Source organism: Erigeron canadensis, chromosome 1, assembly GCF_010389155.1.
Source record: "Erigeron canadensis isolate Cc75 chromosome 1, C_canadensis_v1, whole genome shotgun sequence".
Taxonomy (NCBI): domain Eukaryota; kingdom Viridiplantae; phylum Streptophyta; class Magnoliopsida; order Asterales; family Asteraceae; genus Erigeron; species Erigeron canadensis.
The window spans coordinates 48,055,202-48,071,668 of record NC_057761.1 but is presented as its reverse complement, the minus strand read 5'-3'; the positions used below and the strand labels follow the sequence as shown (position 1 = coordinate 48,071,668).

Below are 16,467 nucleotides of genomic sequence, written 5' to 3'. Positions count from 1 at the left end.
GTGAGTATAATAGATAGATGAGAAAATACCAGCAAAAGGTTACTCGTATTTTACTTAAGCGGACCCACGTTTATTTTTAATGTCAGAAAACTAAAATGAAAGTTATTTTAGAGGACCCCCAATGGTCTTACCTAATACTAAACAATACAGTGTTACATCAGCGCCACATTAACAAAATCTTTTTTAAATACATTTTCCTCAATTCACACCATATACCCAATACATCCAATACTAACCAATACACTCCAACATATTTATTTTCAAACTTTTAATAAATAAAACAACAAATATAGTTTAGAAAATAAACACAAATATTATATTTTACACTTTTAGTCCCCCAATGTTTGCTTTTAAAAAAATACACTTTTAGTCCCCCAAACGGCTAAATAATTCAAAACATTTACACTTTTAGTCCCTATGTCACTCTATATAAAACAACTTCTTTCAACTTTTTTCAACTCATTCTTTCAAAATGTCGAGACAAATGTGGACTGAATCCGAAAATCTTTTGTTATGCAGGTGTTGGATCAAAGGATGTGAAATGCATTTCCCAACCCAACAAACTGCTTGTACCAACATATCAGAAAGCTTCAACAGCCTCACGACTGAACCTTTGGTGGTTTTTGGTTAGGGGCATTTGATGAGGAAGCCATATTAAGAGTTTGTGTGTTGATCAGAAATGTTTGATCAATGCCAGTATATATAGAAACAAAAAGACGCTCCTCTAACGTTCAAAATTTAAAGTTTAAAATATTTACGCTTATAGTCCCTAAAACGGCCAAATAATTCAAAAACATTTATACTTTTATTCCCTGAACGGCTAGCCTGGATTGTCACTCTATAAATACCAACCCAGAGTACTATTCAGTTTCATTACCATTCCAACTTTCATTCTTCTACAAATACAATTCACTCTTTTTAACCAAATGGCGTCCTCATCATCATCCTCTAAAAAGAATGTTCACCGACCTCGTTTGACCGAAGATGAGATGAAAAAAAGAATCATGGATGATGTCAAAGAGGACACACTACTTCAAACTGAAATCTCTAGGGTCATGGGTTTCTTGCGGGAGAAAAGATGACAATGCGAGCAAATGATTGAGGCAATACAAGCACCAGGCTGCAAGGTCTCGAACCACGGACATTATTTTTCGTTTCTGCAACAAGAGATCAAGCAGGTCAAGAGCGTGGTTGATGATATTTTTAAGGCCGGTCACACATTGACCGACCAATGCACTTGGGCCGAATCGTACCACGACAATTGCGGAGAAGACAAAACGACGTGGGAAGTCAAGTGCCTGCAACATGACAAATGGTGGGTAAATGAAACCGCTTATCGTGGTTTAGGAAAAATGTCAATTAAAGATGATGACGAGTAATCGTATCGTAATGTATTTCGTGTTTTAATTGTGTTATTTTTAATATGTAATGTGTTTGTTTTAATAAAGTAATGTGTTTGTTTAAGATTATTTGAATAAAAAAAATATTAAATTCAAACAAACTTTTTTTTACCAAACTAGCCGTTGATGAATAAAAAAAAAAAAACCAAATTCCCCCAGCCGCTCTGTATCCACCACCATGGAAGGCTCAATACGAGCTCGAATACAAACCCAATACGGCTCACACCTAAAGGTGCTCACCGTATTGGGAAGTCAATACGGAACCAATACTAAGACATTGGGGTGCTTTTGGTGTGTTCATTGAAAACAGGGGGCATGGTAAATTTCATGTGGGTGCATTTTGAATAAGTATGGAATTTTCTATCTTTTATAACCAAAAACTCTACACATGTCAAGTGATTGGCCCAAAGTGATAGGGGCATTACCCCGGTGTTATATGCTTCCATCCGCCCCTACTTGAGGAAAACTCACCTCCGAGGCCCACATAGTGGATTTAGAAGATACCCCTGACCAACCCATCTAAGTGGTATTTCATATCTTTATACTTCTTCAGTGGATATACTTTATAAGAAGAAATATATAGTTTATATTTTACAATTAATATTTCACTATTTGACAAAACAAAAAAACTATATATTTACTTAATTTGAAAGTGAGTAAAACACAAGGTCTATTTCCTGTCCAAAATGAACAAACACAAAAGGAAAAAAAAATCAATGAAAAGTGATAATCACATATTACAAACATTAATATTTGTTGCATTATAAAAATGTGTCATTTACTCTAAAGCGCAAAAAAAAAACAAAAAAAACATCGAAACAAAACCGAAAACCAACTCAAACTGAAACAAGAACCAACCCACCGAACCGAACAAAAACTACATCCAATGGTTTATGTTTTTCAAAAACCCAAAACATCAGTCCGGGTTTCTGTTTTAGGCCAAAACTGACCCAAACTCACCCCTAATTATAGTCCATATATCATGGTATATATAGATCACATCTCACATCACCCAATTATCAACCTTTTTTTCACTATCACCTGACTATCTTGGCATATTGACTATACCTGGGTCATCACAACGGATACAATATGAATCACACGGACACCACACTGTGGTAAAATATGTCACAGAACAAATACCCCACTCGCAACGGATGCTCTAAGTATATAAGGACGTTTGTTAGCGTTAAACCGTTAAGAGATTGGAATTAAATATCATGAAGTTACAAAACATTAAAAAAAAAAAGATGGAAAACACAACAAGTTTCTTTGCTCGATAGTATGTTTTTGTTCACTAAATACTTAGTAAAGGTTCAATTATAATTTAAATATATTTAAATGGTTGGCTATTCCTGAAACAATTGATTGTAATAAAATATGGTTGTTATAGACTAGTACAAAAAGGTATTGTAGAACCAAGGCTCATCTTAAGATCGTAAATATATATGATCAAGATCATGTAAAATGATAGATCTCTATAAGATCTACAGAAACATAAGATCTTGAGATCTTGTTTCAATTTGATTTTACCTGTCTTGTTCAGATTTGATTTTACTTGGACTGAAATAGTTACTGAGAAAACCACCAATATGGTGAAGTTGATTATAACATATTAATACATTCAATAAATGACTATTAAACATAAAGTTTTGATTCAATTAGAGAGAAAAAAAAACAGCATGGAAATTAATATATAGGACTATAGGGTGTAATCATGGAGTCAAGATTATAATAATTTTTTTGTAATAAATAAAAGATTTAGTTGATTTAATAAGAGAGATAAAATAAAATAAAATTCAATGAGGGTGTACATTTTTTGATGGAGGAGTGTGGTATTAATTAATTTTATAAGAAAGAGAAAATGAAATAAAAGTTAGAGCATTAGTAATGAGTGTGGTGTGATCAACGTGGAAACTAGAAAGTCATGTGGTGGTGTTAACCATTCGATAGATTGGTGTACAAGGTAGTGGAGTTTTGTTTTTTATTTATTTATTTTTTTTGATTGATTATTGAGATATTATAATGTATAGTTTATAAAATTATAATTATGCAGATGGTGTGGTTATGGTGTAGGTATCATCTGGTAGATGGAATCAGAGGGTTTTTATCCAACTACTTTTTTTTTATGGTGTGGCTGTGATGTGTTGACGAGTGATGACTTTAGCTTGGTGTGGTAAATGCTCTTAGTGAGGAGATGTATTTAGTGAAATAAAATATATATATATTATAAGGGGGAAGGGAGTGGTTACTCATTCTCCCCAACACTAACCAATTAAAACTTGATACCTCAATTTTCTCCAATCTTCTCCAAACCACTAGCACCACTTTCCCTCATCTCCATCTGATCATTTTTTTTCCATTTATTTTTAATACTATTTAATTTTTTTTTAATTTATTTTTAATACTATATAACTTTTAAAACTATATAAAATAACAACATTAAACATTCATTAAAAACTAAAACAAATAATATTAAAATACTTAAAATTAAAAACACACATTTCCTACCCCCCCACCCCCCCCCCCCCCCCCCCAAAAAAAAAATAAAAAAAAAATAAAATTTGAACAAAAAAAAAAACAACCTAAAAGTGTTGATTTGGGAGGGGTTAAGGGAAATTAAACAAACGATTATTTTTGGCAAATGGGCTTTTTTTAGTTTTCTTTTGATCCAATTTTTGTAAAGTTGGTGAAAAAATAAGAAGAAAAAAGAGAAATGGTAGAATTGATGTGTGTTTTGTGTTAAAAATGTTAGTATATTTATAGTGAAAAAGGTTAAAAGGTTTAAATAATTAAAAGAATTTCTTTTTTTCCTTTAATAAAATAGGGGAACAGTCGAAATTTTGACCATGAGTGGACCCACCACTAACTTTTCTCCCCCAATAAACACTCTCCTCTCTCTTACCCCCTGTCTCTTTCCTCTCTTCCCCCATCGGGTTAACACACCATCTCTCCTGCGGGTAACCACCGGCGGCGGTGTGCCCGCACGGCCTCGCTAGCAGGTTTCTCCTTCCCCGCGAACACTCCCTCCCTCCTAACCATCTTAAAAACCTTGCGTCGAATACAAAAATTTTGATTAAAAAACATAAGTAAATGTTTCTTCACTCCATTAATTGTTATAAAACCTAAACATTGTCACCAAGTATCAGTCTTTCCGTATACTTTTTTGTCTTTGATTTCATCAAATTTTTCAACGTTATGGAAAATGGGGTGGGCGGACTTATAAAGAAAGTGATGAAACAAACAACACATTCCTTGAATGTCTTTGCCATTTTGCGCAACTCACACTTTCTTGTTTTTGTCTTCTAGTACTAGTCTATCGATATTAATATTAATATAATAATTGTATATATAATACTCTATATATGTTGATTTATTCCCCACATTTGTGGACTTGTGTTTCTTACCTCCTTCCACCTTTTTACAAGTCACAAGTCCTTTTTATCAATCAACTAATTTGTAAAAAGTTCATACTACTACAACAACTAATGTTCATTGGATAGTCAAGTTTTGCTTTCCCTCATTATGGTATGTTCTTGTTCACGTCACTTTCTTTATTTTCAAGTTTTATTCTATTATGTGATTATAAAGTTTAAATCTTTCCTTTTTATTAAAGAACATTTGAACATGCCATCACATAGTTTTTTGTATTGATGTTGTTTCTCTACAAAAGTCTTTCATTTGTATGATTTTTAGAAGAAAAACTTAACATTCGGTCATTCTAAATAGTGTTTTTATTAAAAAGTATTTCATTTCTATGTTTCTTTAAAGAAAATCTCAACATTCCCTCACTAATGGTGTTTCTCTAGGGAAAAAGTCTTCATTTTTATGTTTCTTTAAAAAAGTCTCAACATTACCATCATTAGTTTCTGACTGTAATGGTTTATATTCAAAACAAAGTATTCATTTCTATGTTTTTTTCAAGAGAAACTCAACATTCCAATCACTTGGTTCCTGTTTTTTTTTTTTGGTTTGAAACAGTCTAACTAAACTTATAATATGAGAAACTATGAGTACAACGAGGATTGAACCTTTGACTACTGAGATGCTAGGTAAAACTGATAGTCTGATACTACTAGAACTAATGCCTGTTGGCACTTGGTTTCTGGTTCGAAAATGTCTTTTCTCTGAAAAAGTTTTCCTTTTTATGTTTTCTTGAGCAAATTTCAACATACCCATATCATGAAAAATCAGCCAACTTCATTTTATGCCTTGATAGATCCAAAAAAATTGTAACTTTTTGGAGTGGTTATGATTTTTCAGGGTGCAAGAAAGGATTAATGAGTTATAATACAGTTTGTGATTGATTGTTACTAATGGAAGAAGGCAAAGACCCAAATGCTACAACAAATGTAGTTAAACCAAATCAATCAAGGGTTTTGCCACAACTTACACCACTACTTTTGTTATTTCTACTTTTATGTTTTTCAATTTGTTTGCTTATTATTTACATGATTCGTACCGAAGTGAACACAACATTAGTTTCGTTAACTCCCATTCTACAACCATGTGTCCAAGAACAACCAAAGACAAATCTTGATCAATGGATCAAATCTCCTTCCAAGTTGTTGCATACAATGAGCGATAAAGAGCTCTTTTGGAGGGCTTCTTTTGTACCACAGTTGAAGAATTATCCATTTACAAGAGTCCCAAAGATTGCTTTTATGTTCTTAACTAAAGGGCCATTACCATTGGCTCCATTGTGGGAAAGGTTTTTTAAGGGACATGAACACCTATATTCAATTTACGTTCATTCACTTCCATCATATAAAGCTAATATTCCGCCCGCTTCTGTTTTTCATGGGAGACAAATACCAAGTCAGGTACCTTATTACCTTTAGGCACATTGTTCTTGATTTCCCTATGTTCATATCATATTGAAAAAAGTATCTCTGTAAAGATAACTAGACGGTAGAATTACATCATATATGACCTTAAACTGATAGAAGGACATAGTAATTTGAGGTGGCACGATGGGCGGGTTGGGTATGGGTATAGACAGATTTTGGTTCAGACTATTAATTTAAGTACTGGTCTGATTGGGTTACCGGTAAACACTTGGTTGCCTGTTTTAAATTATTAATGTTTACTTTTGATCATAAAACAATTATTGTTATGATCATACAAATATTTGTTACAGTAAAATCATCCTGAATACGAGAACATAATGATTTAAGACACTGTATGAACTACAAAATTGACTTTAAATAATTATCAACTCATTTGACACTTTGACTACCATTTGACGTATAATACAGTCCAAATTGGCACACTAATGAGTCTATCGGCAGAAACTGACATCCGCGGTTGAAATCATTCTTTTCTTTGTTTTGAGTACTTTTATTTATCCAAATACTTTCTGGCCAGGTAGCAGAATGGGGTCAAATGAGTATGTGTGATGCTGAAAGACGACTCTTAGCAAATGCTCTTCTCGATATGTCAAACGAATACTTTGTTCTTGTATCTGAATCATGCATTCCTCTCTTCAACTTCACTCTAACCTACCATTACATTACCAACTCTAGATACAGCTTTATGGGAGCTTTTGATGACCCTGGGCCCGTTGGCAGGGGACGCTACAACCCCAACATGTTGCCAGAAGTCAACATCTCACAATGGAGAAAAGGATCCCAATGGTTTGAGATCAACCGGAATCTTGCTTCTGTTATTATCTCCGATTTGACTTACTATCCAAAGTTTGAAGAGTTTTGCAGACCTGCGTGTTATGTGGACGAACATTATTTTCATACCCTGTTGACTATTCAGACACCGGATTTGATTGCAAATCGTAGCTTGACTTGGGTAGATTGGTCGAGAGGTGGTCCACACCCTGCCACGTTTGGGAAGTCTGATATAACAGAGGAGTTCATGAAGAAGCTTCATGAAAACCATGACTGTATGTATAACGGAGAACCTTCTTCAGTTTGTTATCTTTTTGCAAGGAAGTTTTCTCCTGGAAGTTTAGAGCCACTGTTTCTCCTTGCTCCTAAGTTTTTTGGTTATTGAGAAATTGAGTTGCAAGTTGAATGGAGGTCTTGAGGAAAAAAGAAGGAAGTTGAATTGGTGGGAGGAAACTTTGCTGATTTGGGATCATACGCAAGTAGATGAATTTTTTTCATAGACGATGTACATTTTTACTGGCTATTAGACTTAATTAATTTCATAGATACAGAAATAGTTTTCCAAATATTATCCGTCTACAATGGTGTATGGTCCAGATTCAGTAATGATAAGTAATGACAGATTTAGTTGATAAAAGTCGTTGTATGTCAGGTTCGTTTAGAAAACAGCTCGAATCTTCATAAATAAGATCATACATTCCCGTCGGAAATTGGGAGTATAAAAAAGAAGAGAAAAATGAAAAGGTAAAAAGGATACCCTCCAAGTATGAATGCAAGATGCGCTCCTGTATTTAACTTGATAAATTTTCAACAATTTATTTCTTCAGGAAATTATCAAGTGGCACGACTTCTTTAAACCTTTGTTCCAAACGTAAACACTGCAATTCATTTATATTTTACAGATGCATGTACATGATTTGCATATCAATGTCTACAGCAATAGCAATACACAGATTATATAGAAGTAGTTTGGTGGTGGGCCTGAGTATACATGAAGAGGCTATGGTATCTATATATACGTATAAGGTGTAAGGCCAATTTAGAAACCATAGTTATGATATTTAAACAATAGATGAAATTGGGTCCACCACTCCACCATTTTCATGGAATCAAGAACATTATGCAGAGAAACCGTTGCTGAGTGAGCTCCATGGATTTGAGGGGAAGGTGGTGCATGCTTGTGATGATGCAGCAGCCATCTGCTCACTTGTGACTCCTGAGTTACACAGGTTAGCAATGGATCGCATATGTTTCATGCCGTATTGTGATAAGGATCCACAATATGTCTCAAATGTCCTCACCTATTCGTAAACAGAACATACTTTGGTCGATTAATGTACTTCTAAAATTAATGGTTAAAGGGATTAGGTTATTAGGTTATAGACAAGAAATGATTTACCATCGTCTTAAGGCAGGTCCAATCATCAACTAGAGGTTTTCCAGAAGATCTGACGGTGTTCAACACCTGAGGACCTTTCTCCAATCCAAACAAAACCTTGCCAATGAGTTCTATACTGTTATCTAAGTGCATTCTGTGAGAGATGGCTTCAGCAAACTTTTTCTGAGCTTCAGCTTTCCTTTCAGAACCTTCTGGAGCCTTAAGATACTGGAAGGAAAACAATATATTAGAGTAGAAGTGGCGATTTCAAATCATTTTCTTCTGCTAGTTGATTTGGGCTGTTTTTTCTTTCCAAACAGGTCAAATATAAAACTATAACTATCAGAGATCCGGGTCAAACAGGTCGTTAGTCATCCAAACTATTTTTAGTGTATACGACCTACTTGATAGTTTTATTCAAAGATGTAGATATTCTTGTAGAAGTGTTTTTTAAATTCATAATTAACGCATTCATTCTCTATGAAATATAGTTTAAAATGGACAAAAAATGTTAGCAGCTCAACCTAACCCGCCCTGTTTTGTCCCGTACTAAAACATGACCCTTTTCAACCTGAACCCCTTTTGTCTCGTTAACCAGCCTGCCAAAGATTCCCCTCTAGTAAAATGAACTGTAAAAAATAAGGAAAGAACGAGTTTTGGGTGGTGAAAACCTTATGCCAGAAATGTAAAAGATCAGCATCACGCTGGTTAACAGCTTTTCGTAATGGTGAGCGGGAGTTTTCATCAATAAAAGTGAAGTTATCATTTGCGGGGTTTGTACCCATATACAAATACAGGTTATCTTTGCTAAGTGGCATGTCCCCGTATTGCATCACATGAGATCCATAAATAGAGTTGTCGGTTAAGGTTCTTTCCTTGACCTGCACAAATTAAGCAACCAATGACAAAAAGTGAATTGGTAAACATTTCACTATTGTGTAATAAATTTCAATAGATGAACTACTTTGTGTAAACTTGGTGTAGCTACATAAAATGTGTGCCAAAATAACTTCTCTTTCATTCACATATTTGAGCCACTATGATGGTAAACATTACTTTTGTCAGTAGATCTTACCAGTTTATACTGCTGACTGATGGTTTCTGTTCGCAGGTTGTGTACGTCACTGTAACAAGATCAGAATTAATAAAAACAAGATCCATACGATCATATTCTTTCAAACCGTGTTAAGACAATTGTAGTAATTTTGACATACCAATCTTCCATCCAGGCAATACTATACATGTCACCCAAACATGTGTCATACTCGGGGGGTGGGCTAGGGAAGTCCTCAGGACAGTAAGTGCCCCAACTGCTCTCGTATGGGTTGGAGGCTGTGGTTGCATAAATATTTAAACCTTGTGGAAGAAGACCGTCGAAAATACTTCCTGACTCACAAGACTCTAGGTAAAATACCTAAAAGCAACAAATATATGAATTTCCAAATTCTGTACTAGTGAATATTACATTACATACATATATACATTGCCTCAGAAGGGAAATGAAAATATTTAAAAAATTACCAAGCTTTTGTATGTTCCAGCAGCATGCTTTTGTTTTAAGACCTTGTTAAGATCATCAGCATATAAGAAAGGAAGTGTTGGCATCCCTGTGAACATCAACAACAGAACCATAAACAACAGTTTACGAACCCAACAAGCAAAATGTCCTAGTTTGACTTGTTGAGTCTATCATTTTTAAGTTTGACTGTAAATATTATTGGTTGTGTTATATAACGCTCGATGTAAAATGTACGAATGGGTTGAGTTTTGAATGTATTTTCAATGATATAACTTACATCAAGTATGGTATAACACAAACATATATATTTCAGGTCAAAGTTGGAAAATATAGACTCAAAAAGTCAAACTAAGACACTTAGATTGAGACGGATGGGTTATAATTATCTCAAGTTCAAAGGAGACACTAACCAAGCACACCAGGACCACCATGGTCACTATAGTAAACAAAGATACGGTCATCTGGACCACTATCCACAACCTTTCCACTTCCTCCTTTAACTTTAGATTTATCACCAAGCAAAACAGCAAAGAAGTTGTTAACATTGACGTCATTCCCAGTGTAATCCTGTTTTAAACAATGACTTGTTAGGATACAAATCATACAATCATACGAAACAAAGTTCATTCTTAATATAATGAATGCTCTGTATAAAAAACAAACCTTTGGGACTCCATGATATACATCATCGCCATCTGGACTGTTAATAATGATTCCTTGCCTAGGATTATCTGGATTATAAGCAATGTCATCATACATGAAAACAACAATGTTTTCCTCCCTCACACCACCGTTTCTCAAGATTTGATAAGCATGACAAACATCCGCCTGTAGGCAGCATACCACGAATGGCACTTCAATTAATTTATCACTATCAAGGACAGACTAATCTATGAATTGCTATTTAGCTCTAGATATATCACTCACGGAGGATCTTTAGCCGCACAAGTTTGGAATTGAGCTACAAATACTTCAGACACTTAACTAGCTCTATATCTAGAATAGCTGTTAGTTGCTAAATCTAGAATCTGGATTTCTCTTTTAAAATGTTTCATTTTAAGCACTATGGCTTTTTTCTCTTCCCGAAAACTACCGCCAAATTTTATATAGTAAAATTTGGGCAAATTTTAATCTAATGTTCTTATCAATCATTGTACCATTTTCAAGTAGCAACAATATAGATAAAGAAACAAAAGAATATTAACAGATATAAATTTATATCTATATATATATTAACAAATATACTTATATTAATTATAAAGGAAAGATGATTACCTGATGTCTGTAATTATCATAACCAATGGATCCTGCAATCAAAACGGCCCATTTGGTGCCAACTGAGTCATCTTGTTCGCTGTCGAAGAAATCATGTTTCTCCGACGGCAAACGAAGATGATCATTAATCAGTTCACGCCCGTGGGCGTGAACTATGGCTATGATCAATATAGCAAGTAGACTGATCAAGTTCATTTAGCAGCAATGTTTAAAAAATGTTTTTTGGGTTCAGTGGTATGATTGATGAATGGTTGACTTCACTTTGTTAGGTGTGTATGTGTATGTGTATAAATACTCGTATAATAATGTATGTAGTATAGATATAGATATATATTCTGTGGTATTGATGGATGATTGGATGGATATGATATTTATTGTAATCAGTGAACTTTGCTGTCAGAGGCTTTATATTTTAATCTTATGATAGTTTGGTCCCTTTTTTTTAAAATGAAATTTCAGACACCATGTCGACAGTAGTACATCTGTACATGTAACAACTTTCACTTGAATATTTAGTAAAGAACTTGCCATTTTTGTACAAACAAAGATTGCTTAACCTTAACTGTTTACAATGAGACCGAATTGATAGAACCATAGGGAACAACATTCTTCGTATCTCGGTTGGCTTAAAAAGGAGGCTCGGGTCTTCAAATTTTAGTTGAACGAACGGTATACGTTGTTTGTTTGTTATTTAATATGTACGTGAAGTTTGTATTTTGTAGTATACTACTCACATACATTATGGTATAAATGTCGGTTATAATAACCACTTTGAATACAAAGGAACAACTACTTGGAAGAATGACACCAATTCTAATCTAACAAGCATGAATTAGTCTTGAAACGGAAAACACTGAAGAAAAAGAAATCATAAACTTTGCAACATTTCACTTCTGTAGGAAGTTTTTAAGTGGCACATGACGAAGCTGCTGGTTTTTAACCTTTGTTCAAGACGTTAACACTGCAATTGATTTATACTGTACAGATGCAAGTGCATGATATGGATATCAATGCTAATAGCATTACATAAAGCTTGAGTACATATAGTAAGTCTTGTGGTGGACCTAAGTACTACTATATGGAGAAGCTTCAGGATCTATATACAACGAAGCCATAGATACCGCTAAAAGGCTGATTTAAAAACCACAAATATATGATATTTGAACAATTTACACATATGGGACCACCAGTCTGCAAGAAATAAAATATTATGCAGTGAAACCGTTGCTAAGTGAGCTCCATGGGTTTGAGGGGAAGGTGGTGCATGCTTGTGATGATGCAGCAGCCATCTGCTCACTAGTGACTCCTGAGTTACACAGGTTAGCAATGGACCGCATATGTTTCATACCGTATTGTGATAAGGAACCACAATGTGTCTCAAATGTCCTCACCTGTACATTAAGGAGACATGCTTTGGTCAGCTTAAATACTTTTGACTTGTCGCATTTATGTTATAAGGCTGCAAATAAGTGATGATTTAAAGAATAATTACCATTGTTTTAAGGCAGGTCCAGTCATCAACTAGAGGTTTTCCTGCAGTTCTGTAGGTTTTCAAAACCTGAGGGCCCTTCTCCAATCCAAACAAAACCTTGCCGATGAGTTCTATACTGTTGTCTATGTGAATTCTGTGAGACATGACTTCAGAGAACTTTTTCTGGGCTTCAGTTTTCCTGTCAGAACCTTCTGGAGCCTTACGATACTGTCAAGTAAACAATCTATAAGTGTAGTATAGCTGTGTCAATTTCCTAACAAGTACTTACACATGAGTTGATTTGGGTTGTGTCTTATCTCAAATAGGTCCAATAATAAGTTTAACTAAACGGAAAAGGGACAAACGGGTCGACAGTGTCCTCAAGTCTATCTTTAATGCATACTACTTCCTAAATCATATTACAGTCGCCCAAGGTCTATTTCTAATTAACACAACCTCCTAAATCATAATATTAAAAAATGTAGATTACTATATTAAATATTAATAGTAAGTGTGTTTGTAATCATATTAATACAGTCATGGTCTACAAAAAATATTTGGAAATAGAAAAACAATGTTAACAAGTAAATCCAAACTGGCCCGGCCCATTTTGACCCATACTAAAGCATGAGCCTTTTCAATACGAAACTAACCTACCTGACACACTCATCTAGTGAAGTGAACTGTAAAACAGAAGGAAATTACAAGGTTGGGGTTGGACAAACCTTATGCCAAAAATGTAGAAGATCGGCATCACGCTGATTAACAGCTTTTGGTGATGGTGAGAGGGAGTTCTCCTCGGTAAAAGTGAAGTTATCATTTGCAGGGTTTGTACCCATATACAAATGCAGATGATCTTTGCTAAGTGGCAAGTCACCGTATTCCATCACATGAGAACCATAATATGAGTTCTCGCTTGAGGTTCTTTCCTTAACCTGCAAAATTTAATAACCATCGACACAGAATGAATTTGTAAATGCTTCATCAATAAGATACTTCCAATATCATAAAATTCCTTGTTCAAAAAAAAGGTCATAAATTAGAGAAAATAATTGTTTGTTCGTGTTTTGTATGCGTACATAAGATGTGTGCCAAGTGCCAACGGCCAAAATAACTCATCTCATTCATCCATGTATTTCGAGTTGGTTGTCATTTCTTAAGTCAAACATTAAAAATAATGCAAAAAGTCACATGACGTCAATAGATCTTACCAGTTTATACTGCTGCCTGATGGTTTCTGTTCGCAGGTTGTGTACGTCACTGCAACAAAAACAGAATCAGTAAAAAAAAAAAACAAGATTTATATGATCATAAAGCCATTTTTATATTCTTCTAAACAGGGTCAATATGTATTGTAGTAATTTTAACATACCAATCTTCCATCCAGGCAACACTATACAAGTCACCCAAACATGTGTCATACTCGAGGGGTGGGCTAGGGTAGTCCCCAGGACAGTAAGTCCCCCAACTGCTCTCGTATGAGTTAGAGGCCGTTGTTGCATAGATATTTAAACCTTGAGGAAGAAGACCCTCAAAAATACTTCCTGCCTCACAAGCCTCAAGGTAAAATACCTACAAATAACATATATATATGGATGTATGTAAATTCTAAATTCAGCACCAATATATATGTTATCAGACGAAAAGAAGAAATCAAAATTTTACCAAGCTTTTGTATGTTCCGGCGTCATACTTTTGTTTCAAGACCTTGTTAAGATCATCTGCGTATAGGTAAGGATATGTTGGCATTCCTGTGAACATTGACAACAGAACAATAAACGTCAGTTTAATGAACTCAACAACAAAATGAAACTTTTTTTATAAATCATAAGGGAGACACTAACCAAGAACACCAGGACCGCCATGGTCAGTATAGTAAACAAAAATCCGATCATCCGGTCCACTATCCACAACCTTTCCACTTCCTCCTTTGACTTTAGATTTATCACCAAGCAAAACAGCAAAAAAGTTGTCAACATTGACCTCGCTGCCAGTGTAATCCTGTTTCAAACAACGTGACGTATCAGGAAACGAAAAAAGATAAAATCTTATCACTTAAAATATAAAACAAGGTTCATTCTTAATAGTAATTAAAAACCAAACCTTTGGGACTCCGTGATATACATCATCGCCATCTGGACTGTTAATAATGATTCCTTTCCGGGGATTCTCCCAATTATAAGCAATATCATCATACATGAAAACAACAATGTTTTCCTCCCTTACACCACCGTTTCTCAAGATTTGATAAGCATGACAAACATCTGCCTGTAGCATACATACAACCAAAGGTATTTCAGTCAAGCACTATCAAGAACAGAACAACCCATATATGATTTCCCTTTCGTATGTAGTACCAAAGGAATTAATTAGCTTTTAATTAGTTTTTAATGTACTTTTCATTGATATAATTTTCATCAACTACAAAATATAACAAACAAAGTATTCAGTTGATCATTCACTCGAAAGCAGTTAATAACGGGTCAAATTCACCAAATTGAATATATTGTTCCATAATTTTCATCAACGATGTTTAATTTTAAACACAAGTGAAGTAACATGCTAACATAAAGACAAATTTCAAATTCTTAATTCTCTATAGCTTTATTCTTCTAATGTTCTCATCAATCATCATAATATCTATCAAGTACCAACAAAATAATATTAATCTTGATTGAACCTTGCTATTTACTAAAATAAAAAAATCATTCATACTCAAGACAAAGTCCTAAACGTTACGTAGCTTAAACGCATAAATTTGACCAATTATTCCTTTTATACAAACACTACACGTTACTTTTTACCATCAATATTTCAATACTACGAGTTTATAAATCCACTAATTAACAAGAAGTAAATACAAACAAGTAACTATCATCAAGTAGTCCAGTGACAAAACAGTCATGTTTTCTCGTAAGAGGTCTCAAATTCAAAATCATGAACTAGGCAAATAACTTGGTGGCGGACCTTTCTTCGTACTTATAACAACTTTCGCAGTATTAATGAACTTTAAGCTACTAAATTAAATCGATTGATACAAAATCTATGTTTGTAAATAAATTTTTGCTTTCAAAACAAACAAAAGACGAAGTCAATAAATATTGGCAAATAGATATTTCATAAATTTAAGTTTTTCTTTGATATAACAAGTTGAATATATATTAGCTAGCTAAGCTAGTATCGTCACCTGGTGTCTATAATTCCAGTAACCATTAGATCCAGCAATCAAAACGGCCCATTTGGTACCAAATGAGTCATCTTTTCCCTCGTCGAAAATATCATGTTTCTCCGACGGCAATCTAAGATGATCGTTAGCCAGTTCGCGCCCATGGGCGTGAACAACGGCTATGATCGATATAGCAAGTAGACTGATCAGGTAACGACTCATTTTTTTTTTTATAATTTTTTTTAGTATCGTTGTACCAAAAAAATTTATTTGTATGGAAATTAAGATTGTTAGAAATGTTGTGTTTTTGGTTTACTAGTCTGAATGGGCTGTAGGTGCATATATATAGATATAGATATTTTAGTGTACGTACCTACAATCGATCAGTGCTATATTTGCTGTCAGAGTTAAAACTTTTGGTTATGGCGGCTTAATGTACAAGTATTTGATGCATGTTTTAGAAAATGGTTTGGGTTTAAACTTTAAAAAGTTTAGCGTAAAGGGCTTTGTATTTTGCTTTTCTGATGTTTCTGGTCCTTTGTATCAATATACAAAACATATTGATTCTATGAATATTCCTTAGACCCACTTTATTAAATTTCATATTCGAACCACTTTTAATGGAAAACTACATTCA

At 34.2% G+C, this 16,467-nt stretch overlaps 3 protein-coding genes across 3 annotated transcripts; 1 reads left to right on the top strand and 2 right to left on the bottom strand.

The window, feature by feature from the left end:
• Positions 1–4,852: 4,852 nt before the first annotated feature.
• LOC122585539 (glycosyltransferase BC10-like) lies at positions 4,853–7,587 on the top strand. Its single transcript, XM_043757668.1, has 3 exons — positions 4,853–4,928; positions 5,664–6,223; positions 6,768–7,587. Exons 2-3 carry the CDS (start codon positions 5,717–5,719, stop codon positions 7,404–7,406), a joined length of 1,146 nt encoding a protein of 381 aa, XP_043613603.1. The 5' UTR covers positions 4,853–4,928; positions 5,664–5,716; the 3' UTR covers positions 7,407–7,587.
• Positions 7,588–7,880: 293 nt separating this feature from the next.
• LOC122599014 (vacuolar-processing enzyme-like) lies at positions 7,881–11,472 on the bottom strand. Its single transcript, XM_043771464.1, has 9 exons — positions 11,194–11,472; positions 10,582–10,746; positions 10,329–10,485; positions 9,921–10,006; positions 9,614–9,813; positions 9,475–9,523; positions 9,071–9,280; positions 8,421–8,627; positions 7,881–8,322 (listed from the first exon to the last, which is right to left on the bottom strand). Exons 1-9 carry the CDS (start codon positions 11,386–11,388, stop codon positions 8,140–8,142), a joined length of 1,452 nt encoding a protein of 483 aa, XP_043627399.1. The 5' UTR covers positions 11,389–11,472; the 3' UTR covers positions 7,881–8,139.
• Positions 11,473–12,194: 722 nt separating this feature from the next.
• Positions 12,195–16,149, bottom strand: LOC122599004 (vacuolar-processing enzyme-like). The gene is made up of 9 exons (XM_043771454.1): positions 15,852–16,149; positions 14,768–14,932; positions 14,509–14,665; positions 14,330–14,415; positions 14,037–14,236; positions 13,876–13,924; positions 13,390–13,599; positions 12,686–12,892; positions 12,195–12,584 (listed from the first exon to the last, which is right to left on the bottom strand). Exons 1-9 carry the CDS (start codon positions 16,050–16,052, stop codon positions 12,402–12,404), a joined length of 1,458 nt encoding a protein of 485 aa, XP_043627389.1. The 5' UTR covers positions 16,053–16,149; the 3' UTR covers positions 12,195–12,401.
• Positions 16,150–16,467: the final 318 nt, after the last annotated feature.

Excerpts from the sequence above, each read along its gene's own strand:
- LOC122585539 (XM_043757668.1), top strand. The coding sequence starts at position 5,717 with ATGGAAGAAGGCAAAGACCCAAATGCTACAACAAATGTAGTTAAACCA. Across the intron at positions 6,224-6,767 it reads GGAGACAAATACCAAGTCAG|GTAGCAGAATGGGGTCAAAT; the intron begins GTACCTTATTAC and ends CTTTCTGGCCAG.
- LOC122599014 (XM_043771464.1), bottom strand. The coding sequence starts at position 11,388 with ATGAACTTGATCAGTCTACTTGCTATATTGATCATAGCCATAGTTCAC. Across the intron at positions 10,486-10,581 it reads TATATCATGGAGTCCCAAAG|GATTACACTGGGAATGACGT; the intron begins GTTTGTTTTTTA and ends TGTTTAAAACAG. Across the intron at positions 9,524-9,613 it reads ATTGCCTGGATGGAAGATTG|TGACGTACACAACCTGCGAA; the intron begins GTATGTCAAAAT and ends ATCTTGTTACAG.
- LOC122599004 (XM_043771454.1), bottom strand. The coding sequence starts at position 16,052 with ATGAGTCGTTACCTGATCAGTCTACTTGCTATATCGATCATAGCCGTT. Across the intron at positions 14,933-15,851 it reads ACTGGAATTATAGACACCAG|GCAGATGTTTGTCATGCTTA; the intron begins GTGACGATACTA and ends TGTATGCTACAG. Across the intron at positions 12,893-13,389 it reads TTCTACATTTTTGGCATAAG|TATCGTAAGGCTCCAGAAGG; the intron begins GTTTGTCCAACC and ends TTTACTTGACAG.